Source organism: Mustela lutreola, chromosome 6, assembly GCF_030435805.1.
Source record: "Mustela lutreola isolate mMusLut2 chromosome 6, mMusLut2.pri, whole genome shotgun sequence".
In the NCBI taxonomy this organism is placed as follows: Eukaryota; Metazoa; Chordata; class Mammalia; order Carnivora; family Mustelidae; genus Mustela; species Mustela lutreola.
Genome location: NC_081295.1, coordinates 146,873,234 through 146,887,763, shown reverse-complemented (window position 1 = coordinate 146,887,763; position 14,530 = coordinate 146,873,234). Strand labels below are relative to the sequence as shown.

At 49.3% G+C, this 14,530-nt stretch overlaps 1 protein-coding gene across 4 annotated transcripts in view; it reads left to right on the top strand.

Moving 5' to 3' along the window:
• DTNBP1 (dystrobrevin binding protein 1) overlaps positions 1–14,530 on the top strand; it is a 211,654-nt gene that overhangs the window by 188,889 nt on the left and 8,235 nt on the right. For all 4 annotated transcript variants that reach the window (XM_059179399.1, XM_059179396.1, XM_059179398.1 and 1 more), the window contains one exon: positions 13,047–13,202. In XM_059179399.1, the coding sequence (XP_059035382.1) occupies positions 13,047–13,202 (156 nt within the window). The remainder of the gene's footprint in view (positions 1–13,046; positions 13,203–14,530) is intronic.

Here is a 14,530-nt window from a genome sequence, read left to right as displayed (position 1 = left end):
TGTGGTCCCTGGATCATAGAATAGTTCTATTTTTAACTTTTGCAGAATCTCTATACTGTTTTCCAGAGTGGGTGCAAAATGGGCCTTTTTAAAATAGAGAAGAAATGGCCATCATTAGAAATAAGAATATTATAAAAGAAAAATTCTCACTGGTAACAGTGAACATATAGTAAAGGTAATAGATCAACCACCTATATAACTAGTATGACTGTTAAGAGACAAAAGTAATAAAATCATCAATTCACAAAATAAGATGTAAAATATCTCCAAAACTTAAAACATCAGCTGGGGAAGCAGGGAGGGAATGTAGTCATTTTAGACTATGTCAAAACTTAAGAGACCACCAACTTAAAATAGCCTGCTGTGTACATAGGATGTTATACAGGAACCTCATGAACCACAAACCAAAAACCTATAATAGATACACAAAAAATAAAGAGAAAGGAGTACAACACAACACTAAGGAAAATCACCAAGTCACAAGGAAAGAGAGCAAGAGAGGAAGTACAGAAACAACCAGAACACAATCAGCAAAATGGCTGTAAGCACATACCTGTTAATAATTACTTTAAATGTAAATGGATTAAGTGCTGCAAAAACAGACTCTACTCCATCAAAAAATTTTTAGAACTACGAAAAGAATTCAATCAAGTTGTAGTGTACAACATTAATATATATATAAATCTGTTGCATTTCTGTACATAAGAACAAGAAATTAAGACAACAGTCCCATTTATAACGGCATCAAAAAGAATAAGATGCCTAGAGATAAATTTAACCAAGGAGGTGAAAAACCTGTACTCTGAAAACTATAAGACATTAATGAAAGAAATTGAAGATGACACAAATGGTGATATACCATATTCATGGATTGGGAGAATTAATACTGTTAAAGTGGACATACTACCTAAGGCCATCTAAAGATTCATTGTGATCCTTATGAAACACTAATGTTATTTTTCATAGAGCTACAACAGATAATCCTAAGATTTGCGGTTGGGGGGGGCACAAAAGATGCCCAACAGCCAAAGCATTAGCTTGAGAAAGATCTAGCCACAGATGAGGTGCAATCCACATTTCTGCCAGCCTAATTAGTGACAGTGAAGGTTGAGACCGCAAAGGCCCCTTATGGACCGGGACCCTTTATGACAGGTTCCCCTTAGAGCAGACAGAGACAGAGAATGCTGCTGCTGCTCAGCCGCTGTTTGGCTGTACCACACTGGTACCCGCATCTCTGGTTGGCAGAGACCTGAGTGAATGTTCTCACTAGTGGTGAAGCCAAGCTTTGAAGATGCATAACACAACAAAAGGAAAACTGCAGCCAGTTTTCTTGTATACACGCTAAGAGCTTTAGCTATGCCTTGGGTCTCCCAGAGCCAATAGCGATTCGTAAGAGGGATATGCCACTGGGTCAGAGATCATGTGGTATTTTACCGTGTACCTCAGTGCAAAGAAATTTTCTCTAGGTTGCTTGGTGACCTAGTGTCCCAAAAATCCAGCCCCATTTTCACTGACGTTTTTGTAACCAACTTATGCTGTCACAGGGATTTTCCATTAGGTGGTCAGCTCTCTGAGAGCGTTCAAGTGCTCAACTGCTGCCCACTAGTTACATGGCCTTGGTGCCGAAGATGTCCCTTAGCAAAAGCCTTTACCTCCTGGCAATGTCTGTCTAAACAGGCACCAGGCTGGTGAGAACTGTGAACTGCCCAGTCTGTGAGACGAGCTAGGACAGCAGGCTCGCAGAGCCTGTGCCTGCGTCGGGCCCTGTGCTTCTCCTCCTCGTGACCGACAACACGACGGATAGAGCCTGTGACCATCTCTGGGAGCATACGGGTCAATAGAAACTAAGGGTGCTTACAATGCATCGTTACTGAAGTTGCTATACCCAAGGATCCAGGTCCACAAATACTTTCTTCTGCTAATCCAATTTTAGGAAAGGGAAAGGGGGGTGGGGAGAGACTCACTTGCACCGGTCTTTGTAGGCAGAAATCCAGGAGACTGACGGACTGACGGGATCTGGTCACATTTTTGTTTCTTGCTGTATGAAGCTGCCAGGCCACTGAGCAGGGGCTGGAAGGGGGTTCCACAGAATAAGATCAAGCTGCTCCAGAGGGACTCCTGCCCCGAAAGAACTTGTCTCTCACCAGTAAAGATGACCATAGGTCACACTGGTTTATGATTCTGCATTTCAGTTGCTGCTGGAGATTTTCCTTTGTAGATGATACACCAGAGAGTTTGAAAAGCATCAAGGAGATGACGTTTCTGTCATTTTCCTGAAGTGTGGTAGCTTCCCTGTCATGTATTTTTTTTTCCATTGTATAAATATTTGCACAAAGTAAGAAATTGAACAAAGTGGAAGAACAGATACAGTTCACCTAGAGTAGCGGCTCCCGAAGTCTGGTCCTCAGACCAACGGCATCAGCATCGTCTGGGAATTGGTTAGAAATGCAGAGTCTCTGGCCCAGCAATTACTGAATGAGAAATTCTGGACATGGGGTCCAGCAATCTCTGTGTTCACCAGCCCTCAAGTTGATTTTGATGCCACGAAAGGTTGAGAACCCCTGGCCCACCATCTCCATAACCTATGTGAACGAGCTCTGGAATAGCTGATTTCCACGTTTAGACGTAAGCAGCTGGTTTCTGCTTTTTATAGTCTTTCGTGTAGTAACAGAAAAATACCTTCGGAATTGGAAAGGATTCCTCTAAAGATCTAATGCCCCCCACCCCAATAATTTTTATTAAGTAGGTCAGTACCCTAAGTAAAATTCAGGAAAGTGTCAGATCTGACTTAAAAATTCTAGGTAATCAAGCTCTTGTCCAAATATGTATAACACAAAGCTTCGAGACTGGGATTTGGTTTTTTTTTTCTCAGTCTTAGAAGAAAAAAATTGGAAATCATCCAAGGAATAGGCTATCATGATATAGGCTTGCTATTTTATCATTTTTATGTACTGTTTGTGTAAAAGGTATCTTTTGTCTACGTATCCCAGAATGATAGCACTTTAGAATGGCATCGAACCACTGCCTTGTATGGTGACTCATCTTGGCCATCAGGTCCTTTGTTGGTTCCCTGCAGGAAGTGCCACAGGCTGGGCGCTCCCAGCGCTCATATTCAGGCCACGAAGCTCTCCTGGCAGCCTCCCCCGCCCTTGCCCCCGAGCCTGTGGCTGTCCCAACAGGTTAATAACTCACAGAGCCTCTGGCCGCAGACTGCACTGCTCACTTGTCCATTAATCTGAAGCTTTTGGGTTCTAGTCATTGTTTAAGCAGGAAAATGAATGCAGAAATACCACCAGGTTTTTGTTACTAGTTGAAGCTAATTTTCTCGACATGTCACTAGTTGAAGCTAATTTTCTCGACATTTCTTACTGCTAATCTGGTTTTCATATAATTTTACCAAAAAGGACACAGGATTTAGGATTGCCTCTTCCTGCCCCCGTCACCATTTTGCAAGTAAAAATAGAAGCGTGGTATTTAGAATTGGACATTAGCTCCTTATGGAAGACACTGAACCCTGCCCCCCCCCCCCCGCCCCATTTTCACTGACAGGAAGCCCTGGGCCTGGAGGGGTGAATGGGAGGGGGGCCCAGAGGCTCACAGCTGCACTGGGGTTGGGGGCAGCTTCTGAGTGCCTTGTCCCTCCCATGAAGGACAGCAAGCTGCCTTTTCTGAGCGCTTCTGCCCCACGGTTTTCAGCAGACCTTGTGCACACAAAACTATCTGCTTTACTCATACTCTGGATAGTGGTCATTTCCTTCAGGGCGGTTGGTAGAAATTGTAAAATGTGCCTGAAGTTTAGATAGTGGACTTGTGTTTGTTTCCGGTGACATGAGTTTAGGAAACAGCTGCTCCAGAAGCTGTCCCGGAGGACCGAGCTTTGGAAAGCCTTCTCAGGGCTTGCAAGGAGCACTTTGTTGTCCGAAAGTTAGTTATTCTGTCTGCAAAACCTGCCATTTTGCAACACTCCTGTACTGTAGGTAAGGAGCATCCTTTCTTAACTGCATGTGAAAAAAATTGTGGTTCCCTATAAATGTGTGTGAGGGGAGTGTGTGTGTGTGTGTGTGTGTGTGTGTGTGTGTGTTTACGCATGCGCAGGTGTGTGTCAGAGGTGAGGAGAAGTTCTCTTAAAAAGTCATTTAACTTTCTTGAAAAATTTTGGTAACTCTCTATGCGCAGAAAATCTCCTTAAAAATACCAATCCTGAGGAATAAGGGCTCTTTACTACTTCATAGCTTTTGTAGAAATAACGTATGGTTTACCATACTTACAAGTCTGTCTCAACAACTAATTGTTGATGAAGGCCAGAAGAAAACTGTTAAAAACTGTAGAAATGTTGGGTGCAGAATTTGACATTTTTTAAATGGACGTATAAAAACCCCGGTTCCAGGAAACCATTAGTTTAAAAGTCTGTTTTCGATCTAGTTGAGACAATCTGTATTCACTTTTTTAAAGGTTGGGGCAGGAGGTTGGCAGACTTTAAACATGGTTGAGTATACCTTATTTTGAAAACTTACAAGCTAGTATGAGTATACGTTATTTTGAAAACTAATTTACTGCTAACTAGTTAAAAAAAAAAAAAAGCCAAAAAACTACGTGGGTTTTAACACTGGAGAGAAATCTTATATATATTTTGCCTTCATTTGAGTCCTGAGTTTCTGAACAGAATTTTTCCAAAATTAAATATTTATTAAGTCCAAATGAAAAGTAAAGTGGGGGGGGGGGGACAGAGGGAAGAAATATCTCAGGGAACTAAAAGTACCTTTAGAAAAATAGGAATTATTGAAAATAAGAGGAAGCCCAGAGTTGTTTCTAATAGACACAAACTCTGGGGAGGAGGAGGAGGAAAGCACAGATTTCCTGCATTACAGTTGGAAGGTCTCACCGTGCTGGCGAGGGCACGGATACGCTGATGGCAGGGCTAGAATGTAGAGCAGCCACTGCGGAAGAGTTTGGCAGTTTCTTTCAAAACTAAAAAAAAAAAACAAAAAAAAAAAAACGGGCACATACCTTATGACTCAGCCATTGTGTTCCTGGGCATTAATCTCAGAAATTACCTATTTTCATCCAAGAACTGGTACACAAATGTTCGTAGCAGCTTTATCGTAGGAGTCCAATTGGGAAACAACTCAGCTGTCCTTCCATGAGTGAACGGTTAAGCCGTGGTCCATCCAGACCATGGACTCAGCAATAAAAACAAATTATCCGCATGTGCACCAGCTGGGATGAACCTCGAGGAAATTATGCTGAGTGAAAAAAAGCCAGTCCCAAAAGGATATATCCTGCATAATTCCATTCTGTAACATTTGTGAAGCAACATAATTAATAGATTTGGAGACCAGATTCCTGGTTGGGGGGGAAGGGTGTGGTCACAAGAGGTAACATGAGGGGGCCTTGGGGGGTTGGCACAGCTGGGTATCTTGATTGTGGTTTGTTGTGTAAGACTGTACGTGGGATAGGACTGCATAGAGCTGCCCCCACACGCACATGCTCACACACTCGAGGGAATGAATGATGAAATTGGAATGACCTCTGGGGGTTGTACCAATGTCATTTATTTTGGTTTTGATGTTAGACCATAATTAACTAAAATGTTCACATTGGTGGAGGTTTGGTGGGGGGGTGCGTGGGGCCGCCCTGGATACCCTGTTTTTGACAACATTGCATGAACTTGGGACTACTTAGAAGTACAGAGTTCAACAACTATGGTAGTGGCACCGGAGGAAAAAGGGGGGGGTGGGGGATCAGATGTTGCAGTTTTGTAGAGTTCAACCTAATAGGACAACAGAAAATCTGATGCATGGATACCAGATGCCAGCAGTGGTCACCTCTTCATTGCTACTTAAGAGGGATTTTCACCTTATTATTTGTGCTTTTTAAAAATCTAAAAATTTTCCACAATGTACATACATGATTCATGCAGCCATAAAGACCTATTAAATAAATGCTAATAATTAGAAGCATGAAAAACATTAGTCCCAGAGTTTAAATTCTGTCATACGGATAGAATTTAGTATGGTCTTTAGTGGTCATGTGGTTTGACAGTCTGTCAGCCCTTAAGTTTCTAATTAAAAACCGTCAGGAAAGAGATGTGTTTACCTTTAAAACCAAACAGTAGCCTCCACACCCATCGTGGAGCCCAGTGTGGAACTTGAACTCATGACCCTGAGATCAAGATGTGAGCTGAGATCGAGTCGGAGGCTTAACCCGTCGGAGCCCCACAGGCGCCCCCGCTTACCTGATGGTGTTTAGACATGTACAGAGATGTCACGTGATCTGCCTGGATCCTGCCACAGGCACTTGACTAGCACAGAATTCTTACATTCTCACCGTCTAAAAACATCTGAATTGTAAATATCTTTTAGATTTTAAATTTATTTTTATTCTTGGTTGTTTAGCTCGAATGAAAAATGTTCTCGATATTTAAATGATATCTGAAGATTACCAGCATTTTTCTTAACTCTCATACTTAAGAAATTTCCCTGTTTCTCTTCTGACATTTTGGGATTCACGAGATTATGGCCATCTCTGCCCGAAAGGTTTCTCCATTCTTGGCTCCCGGCAGGCGTGCGGGCCGTCTCCGCCCTCCACACCTGTCGTCGGTCAGTGCCCCCAGCTTTGTGCGCAGGCGCAGGCGGGACACGGTCCAGGAAGGAGCTCAGTGGATGCACATACACACCTGCCCCGCCACTCTTACGGCCCAACCAAACCTGCAGCTGAGAATTGCTGATACCAGTTTGTTGTTGTGAGAAAGTGTCATCTGGAGGGGACGTGGCAGTCACAGGAAGCGGGGCCGACCGTGGGGGCGCAGAGCTGGCTGGTGACGTGCTGGTGACCGCTCCGGCCTTCCAGCAAGAGAGCTAGTGCTGCTTGTGTACGCGTCGTTCTTTTTTTTCTTTTTAACCTTAAGGTCGTATGTGGAAGCTCTTTTTAAAATCTTTGTATTTGTCTTTTCCCAGTATAATGAATGACCTCTCAAGCACGAACAAGGGGTCATTTTTCTGTGTAGAAAATTTAAGATTTTCCCACAGTCATTCTAAAATCTGGATGCTGTGAAACCCCTAGATCTGAAATCCTCCCGCAGACGGGCTCCCACGGTGGCAGTAGCCCAGATGCAGCTGCCCGGCGGCGAGAGCCTGCTGACCGTGGGGCTGTCCAAGGCTCTAGAACCTTCTCGCTCAGGCCCCAGGCCGCGGTGCAGCTTCTGCAAGGCTGAGCCATTCGGCTGTGTCTGCCATCCGCCCTGTGCTTTTTCATCGTCCCCCTGACCGCAGAGCCGGTTCGGGTGGCCGTGCTGCTCAGCGACCATCACCACGCGGTCAGCTCGGAAGTCAGGGACAAGCCAACATCAGGCAGTCGCCAGTTTTTCCAGAACGACTAGGTCACATGCTTGAAAACCAAAAACAGTGATCTTCTTCCTCTCCTTTAAGGCATTTTAAATTCCGTGATCCACCCCTGCTTTTTGAAGGATGACACATGACTGGATTTCATTCCAGTATAGAAAACCTAAGATAAAAAAACCATAGGACTGGCCGTCTGGGTGGTTCAGTCGTTCCGTGTCTGCCTTTGGCTCAGGTCATGGTCCAAGAGTCCTAGGATCGAGCTCAGCATCGGGCTCCCTGCTTAGTGGGAAGCCTGCTTCTCCCTCTGCTGCTTCCCATCTCTCTGTCTCTCATGAATGAATAAATTAATAAAATCTTAAAAAAAGAAACAAACCCATAGGACTTAGAATTTAGAAGCAAAAGAGAATTGAACTTCTGAAGCAGAAGTGTTAAGAAGAATGAATGTTTTCAAGCTTGTACAACTGTCTATAGAAAGTCTTAATTCGATTAACACAAGGTGTTCTTTCGTGAAAACCCCTTTGATGATTTCTACATTGATCTCTGTTTCTGACCTGCTTATTCTGGAATTGTTTTTTTATTTTTACTTATTTATTTTTTTAAAGAGTTTATTTATTCATTTGACAGACAGAGATCACAAGCAGGCAGAGAGGCAGGCAGAGAGAGAGAGGGGGAAGCAAGTTCCCTGCTGAGCAGAGAGCCCGATGCAGGGCTTGGTCCCAGTATCCTGGGATCATGACCTGAGCCGAAGGCAGCGGCTTAACCCACTGAGCCACCCAGGCGCCCCGGAATTATTTTTTTTAAGATGAATTTAACTTTGCTTGAAGCGTCTGGAGCATCTCTCCTCTGTCCGGGTTGACCTACTCCAACGCACGCAGCTGCCAGGAGGCGTTTGGGCAGCGGGGTTGGCGGCCGTAGTGACACAAACGGAGACACACCCTCCTCAGACCCCTCCCTCCCCTCTTCGAGTCCGCTCAGTCCCGCCCACACCTACTAAGGGCCCTGGAAGGGGACTGATGCCCAAGTGCCCGAGTGGGGCTGAGAGGGCTGGCGTGATTCTCAGTGTCGCACACATCCTGGCACGTGGTGATGGCTCAGGTGTCCTTTTCATAATATTCCTGCTCTAGAGGCCACCGTCTCAAATGGCGCTGGCAGGAGGAGTCACTGTCGGTCGGTGCTGTGTGCCCGGTGATTCCCATCCCGTCCTTCACTGAGTCCTCCAACTCCTTACCGAGTAAGTGTTTTTACCTTCCTCGTACGGAGGAGGACGTGGACGCGCAGAGGGTTACATGACCGCTCGCCCTGGCTGGGCTAGCATGGGTTTCTCTGGAAGCCAGGCCTGGTCGTTTGTGTGGGAGGCGATCCCAGAGAGCAGGAGTGAGGACGCAGAGCCTGAGCTCGGAGGAAAAGCCAAGACAGGGAAGCCTTGTGCAAGTGGACAGCAAAGCCCAGGGGCTGAGTCCCCCAGGATCTCCGAGAAGTGTTCAGAATGCTTCCTGGAGCCGCCCGTCCAAAGCATGGGACGCTGGAGCATTACACTGATGTCCATCACCCGTTGGTTGACTCCCAAGAGCACCCTGAGCAGAAAAATGGAGAGAGGTGCGGGCAGGGGAGCCTGCAGGGTCCGCAGGAAGTAGCCTCAGGGGTGTCTGCGCACCCGACCTGGACTGAGTCCAGACCTGCGCTCCTTCCACACCGGCTCCCTGTAAACGGACCTATGAGATGGGGATGTGGAAATACAGTGATTTTAAGAGTGTAAACAGTGGCGCTTTGTAGGGCCAATACCTGCAATTATATGAAGTCGGGAAGATTTCCTTTCTGTTGGTGTTGCTCAGTTAATGCTAGTTTGTAGATTCCTTGCTTAGATGTAGGAGAGAATACAAGAAAAACGCCCAGAATATTCTAAGTCCTGGAGACTGTAACTGATTTGGGATTAAAACCATATTTCATTGGGGCGCCTGGGGGGCTTGGTCAGTTAAGCATCTGCCTTCGGCTCAGGACATGATCCCCGGGTCCTGGGATCGAGTTCCGCATCGGGCTCTCTGCCCAGCGGGAAGCCTGTTTCTCCCTCGGCCCCTCACCCCACTCATGCTCTCTCTCTCTCTTGCTTCCAAGATAAATAAAATAATATCTTAATTTCCAAATAAAAATCTTTAAAAAAACAAACTCCATTACTGAGTTTTTAAGGTATGTCATGCATATAGGATTATGATATTCCCAGCATTTGTGAAATGTGGTGGTGGCTATCAGTGGAGGTGGTGAGGCAACTTGATTAGGGCAAAGCATAGTGGGCCTCGTAGACCGTTCACTTTAAGTTCTGTATATTTTTTTGTTGTTAAAAACCACTGCTGGGGGCAGGCACCTGGGTGGCTCAGTTGGTTAGGCCGCTGGTGTGTGCTCAGGTCATGATCCCAGGGTTGTGGGATCGAGCCCCAGATTGGGCTCCTTGCTCAAAAGGGAGCCTGCTTCTCCCTCTCCCTCTGCCTGCCATTCCCCCTGCTAGTGTTTTCTCTCCCCTGCCCCTGTATCAAATAAATAAATAAAATCTTTAAAAATAAATAAAATCATTGCAGGGGTGCTTGGAGGGGGCTCTGTTGCTGGGGCATCCAGCTCTCGGTCTCAGCTCACGTCTTGATCTCGGGGTCGGGAGTTCCACACTGGGCATGGAGCCTGCTTTTTTTTCTTTTTCTTTTTTCTTTTTTTAAGATTTTATTTATTTATTTGACAGAGATCACAAGTAGGCAGAGAGGCAGGCAGAGAGAGGGGGGGAAGCAGGCTCCCTGCTGAGCAGAGAGCCCGATGCAGGACTTGAACCCAGGGTACTGGGATCATGACCTGAGCTGAAGGCAGAGGCTTTAACCCACTGAGCCACCCAGGCGCCCTTGGAGCCTACTTTAAAAAAAAAAAAAAAAAGTCCCTTGATAACACCCTCAGGATTTCTGTTGGTATATAACGGACAGATAACATTGTGTCCGTTTAAGGTGCACGTGTTGATTCCAGGCAAGTACACCTCGCAGTGTGTTACCGCTGAATCACCGCTGAAGCGTTTGCCAACACCGCCATCGCAAAACTCTCATTTCTTTTTTGTGGTGAGAACATTTAGGATCTAGTTTCTTAGCGACTTTGAAGTTTATGATAGAGCACTGGGGACTGTAAGCACAGTGTCTTCCACGAGCTCTCGTCTTAACTACAAGGCTGTGCCCTTTGGCCCACTCTCGCCATTTCCTGCACCACCGGGTCTCTGGTGACCAGCGCGCTGCTCTCCCGGCTCTGCAAGTTTGGCCTTTTTAGAGCCACATCTAAGTGGGTTGCAGTATTTGTCTTTCTCTGTCTGACTTGTCCCGGCACAACGCCCTTGGGGCCTGTCCATGGTGTCACAAATGGCAGGATTTCCTTCTTCCTTTTGAATGAGCCGTATTCCATTGTATGCGTGTGGACACGCAACCCCCATCCATTCATTCTTTTTTTTTTTTTTCAAGATTTTATTTATTTATTCATTTGACAGACAGAGATCACAAGGAGGCAGAGAAGCAGGCAGAGAGAGAGGGGGAAACAGTCCCCTTGCTGAGCAGGGATCCCGATGTGGGGCTCGATCCCAGGACCCTGAGATCATGACCTGAGCCGAAGGCAGAGGCTTTAACCCACTGAGCCACCCAGGTGCCCTCCATCCATTCATTCTTGACGCTTGCGTTATCCCCCTGTCCTGGCGACCATGAGTAATGCTTGGGTGCGCTGGTCTTTTCCACACGCTGTTTTCATGTCATGTGGACATGTGGGCCAGAAGGGAGTGCTGGGCCGTGGCGTAGTTCTAGTTTTCACTTGAGTGGGGACTTTCCATACCGTCTCCCGCAGTGGCTGCACGAGCTTGCCTTCCCCCCGGCAGCGCGTGAGGGCGCCCCGTTCTCCACATCCTCGCCAGCACCTGTCGTCTGGTCTCCTCAGTGGTAGCCGTCTACCTAGCAGGTGGGACAGAATCTCTCACTGTGGCTTTGATTTGCATTTCTGGGATGATTAGTAACGTTGGAGCCTCTTTCCGTGTACCTGTTGGTCATCTGTATGTCTTCTTTGGAAAAACGTTTCTTCAGATTCTCTGTCCATTTTTTAAGTGGATTCGTTTTTGTTTTTAAGTTATAGGAATTCTGACGCCCCAAAGGTGGGACCCTCCCCAGAGGAAAACTGTGGGGAATGGTGTCTGTTCCAGTGTTCGGCCCCTCTGTTTCTCGCTCAGCGGTTAGGTCGCCGAAGCTGTTCTGTTCCACCCAACTCTGCCTCTAGCATCATGTGTGCCAGCAGGTGGTCATGTGTGCCAGCAGGTGGTTGTTGCAGAATATTTGTGTGAAGGAAATAACCCAAGTTGTCATTCTGTGATCCTTCAGCCAGTCCGATTTGGCCAGGGCTGGACCGACGGGTGTATCTGGAGTATTCCCACGTCGCTGCCTGAGATCGCGGGGCACACTTCGTGGGTGGAAGGAACCGCACAGGCGTCTCCGCGCCCCGTCTGTGGCTCCGCCGTCCAGGCCCCACGCCTCCCCGGCCGACCGCAGTCTGCACTCGGGGAGTCCGGAGAGGAACCCGCTTCCGCGCTCCGTCAGGGTGTTGGCGGAGCCACAGCTCCCGCAAGGCCCCTGCTTCCATGCCAGTGGCCCCCGGGGGCCGCTCTCCGTCCCTGGACAACCGCCTGCCCTCCTTGCCTTCTGGCCCCGGCGCTTCTCAGCCAGCCTGGGGGTCTGTCTCTGGTCACTTCCCTTTCTCCGGGAACAGTGTCCCGGCATCAGCACAGGCCTGCCCGCAGGGCGGAAGCTGATCGTGGCAGTGAAGTCGGATGTGGTCACCGTCCGGGGTTCTGCAGGGTGTGAGCCCCGGGGAGCCGGGGGTCTTGGGGGCTGCCTCATAAAACACAGGGGTGCAGGGACTCGTGACCTGTGGCCCGCGGACAGGGTGAGTGATGGTATTCGCCTGACCCGGGTGTCGTCAGCCGTGTCTCCGTGGGGGCACCAAGGGCGGGGAGGCCCCAGAGAGCGTGGACCCGGTGGCCAGTGCCGCTGGGGGTCCTGCTGGTGAGTCTCTGCCGCCGCTGGGGCTGGTAGGACTCACGGTTGTCATCTGCTCTTCCTGCCTCGGCCTGGACTCAAAGGGCCCCTCAGTCACAATATTCTTTCTACGTTATGCCGTTGAAGTCGCATGTCACGATGGGGCTCCTGTCTCTGTCCCAAATCCTGATGGACCCCGTGAAGCCCCAGGAGTCTGTGGTCATCGGGCAGGTTGTATGGCTGGTGAGCAGCAAAGCCAAGAGGACCCGCGCCCCCATGGCTGCGTCCTTGTCCTTGCCCAGTGCTCGCGGGCCCTGTGGCCCGAATCTCACTTGCTGGGCTGTCGCTAGAAGCTTCAGAAGCTGGAGGGCCATGACGCGGAGGCCTCAGGACAGAGGGGCAGGTCCCCCGAGTCAGGTGAAGGGCTCACGGAGAGGCTGGTCTTGGCACATGAGCGGCTGTTCCGTACACAGTGGAGATGTGGTGGGAAGGTCGTTCCGGGAGGGGGGACAGCACAGGCGAAGGCCCGGGACGGCCCCCAGAGTGGGGGAGGGGAGGCTGCCTGCAGCTCCGAGGGGGCACCGGCCTCTCAGCTTGCAGGCTCACGGGGGTCCAATTTGTCCCGTTCCCTGTCTCTGTCCCTGCTCAGCCCCTGACGCAGAGTTCTCTGTTTCCTCAGCCGACCTGGACGCGGAGCACGCGCAGAAGGTTCTGGAGACGGAGCACACCCAGCAAGCGAAGCTGAAGGAGCGGCAGAAGTTTTTCGAGGAGGCCTTCCAGCAGGACATGGAGCAGTACCTGTCCACGGGTTACCTGCAGATAGCGGAGAGGAGAGGCAAGTGGGGGGGTCGCGCGCAGCGGGACCTCCCTGGGAGCACGGAGACGGCGTCACGCTGCTGTCCGTGTCCCCCGGGCGGGCGCAGGGTAAAGTCCCCAGGGGTCCGTTCCGGTGTGAGTCCCCAAAACTCAGGGCGGCGCGTCGTGCCACATGTCTTGTGGTTGTGTGTCTTCTGGTAGTTCCTGGCTTTAGCTGGAGATACTCAGAAACCATAAAATGTGTTTTTTAAAAAGTAAAAAAGATAAACATTACCCCTAATTCTACAGCATAGAAGAATCTCTGTTAACTGTTTTCAGGTGGTTGTTTCTAGGCTGCGTACGTAGCTGCTGTTACACCGTGCGTGTGTCTGCTTTTACCTCAGCATCGCATGCAATCGTTCCCCGTGTTTTCAAAAATTCTCCAAAAGGACGCGCATCCAAAGCGGCGTCTTCGCCGTCAGGAAGTGTGCTAACCCGTCCCCAGCTGCACGCGTAGATTCTTTCCCTGTATACGTGTTACGTGAGGTACATCGAGATGCATGAATGTTTATGCTTGTCTGCATCTCGATGGTTCCCCGGCAACCAGCGGGGCAGGGGAGGCATCAGGGCCGGGGTCCCTCAACCCGCCTCTAAGACCTGGGGGCCTCAGAGGAGTGCGGCCAAGACCGCCCCTGCTCACCTGCCTCCTGGCACCTCCTGGCACCCCAGAGACCCCCCCCCCAATCTGTCCATCCTCAGCCTCCATTCTCTCCCCGGGTCTCCCCGGGCTCCCCCATCCCTCACCACACCCCCGACATAACTCTGTTACCTCACTCTGTTCTCCCCTCTTTCGGGCCTGTGCCCAGCCCCGTGCCCTGCCCAGGAGAGGCTAAAGAAACCAGAAGTAAGGAAGGGAAATACTGTAGAGAAAACAGATGAAAAGTCGTATCTGAGCGCCTCGGAGTGCGCTGAAGGCCGCGTCGTGTGGTCGTGTGGGTCGGACAGATTGGACGGTGAGTGTCTCTCCGGAGGTGGCTCTTGCCTGTTGTAGGCCATGGAGCTGACACGTCTTTGTCTAGGAAAGTCAGGCAGCCCGTCTCCTCCGAATACACTCGCTGTTCACTTGCTCCGGTGCTTGGCGCTGGGAGTGAGTGGCCCCCATGGGGTGCAGGGGTTTGGGTCCTGTCGTGGGCTGGGGTGACAAGGAGGCCATCTTAGCGTGAGCCCCTGTGACAGACCCCCACACGCAGCCGCCTTAAACTGTGGGCGTTTATTTCCCACAGTTCTGGAGGCTCAGGTCCAAGGTCAAAGCACTGGCAGACTTGGTTCCCAGGGACCAAGCCCTCTTCCTGGCTCGAATCTCACCGC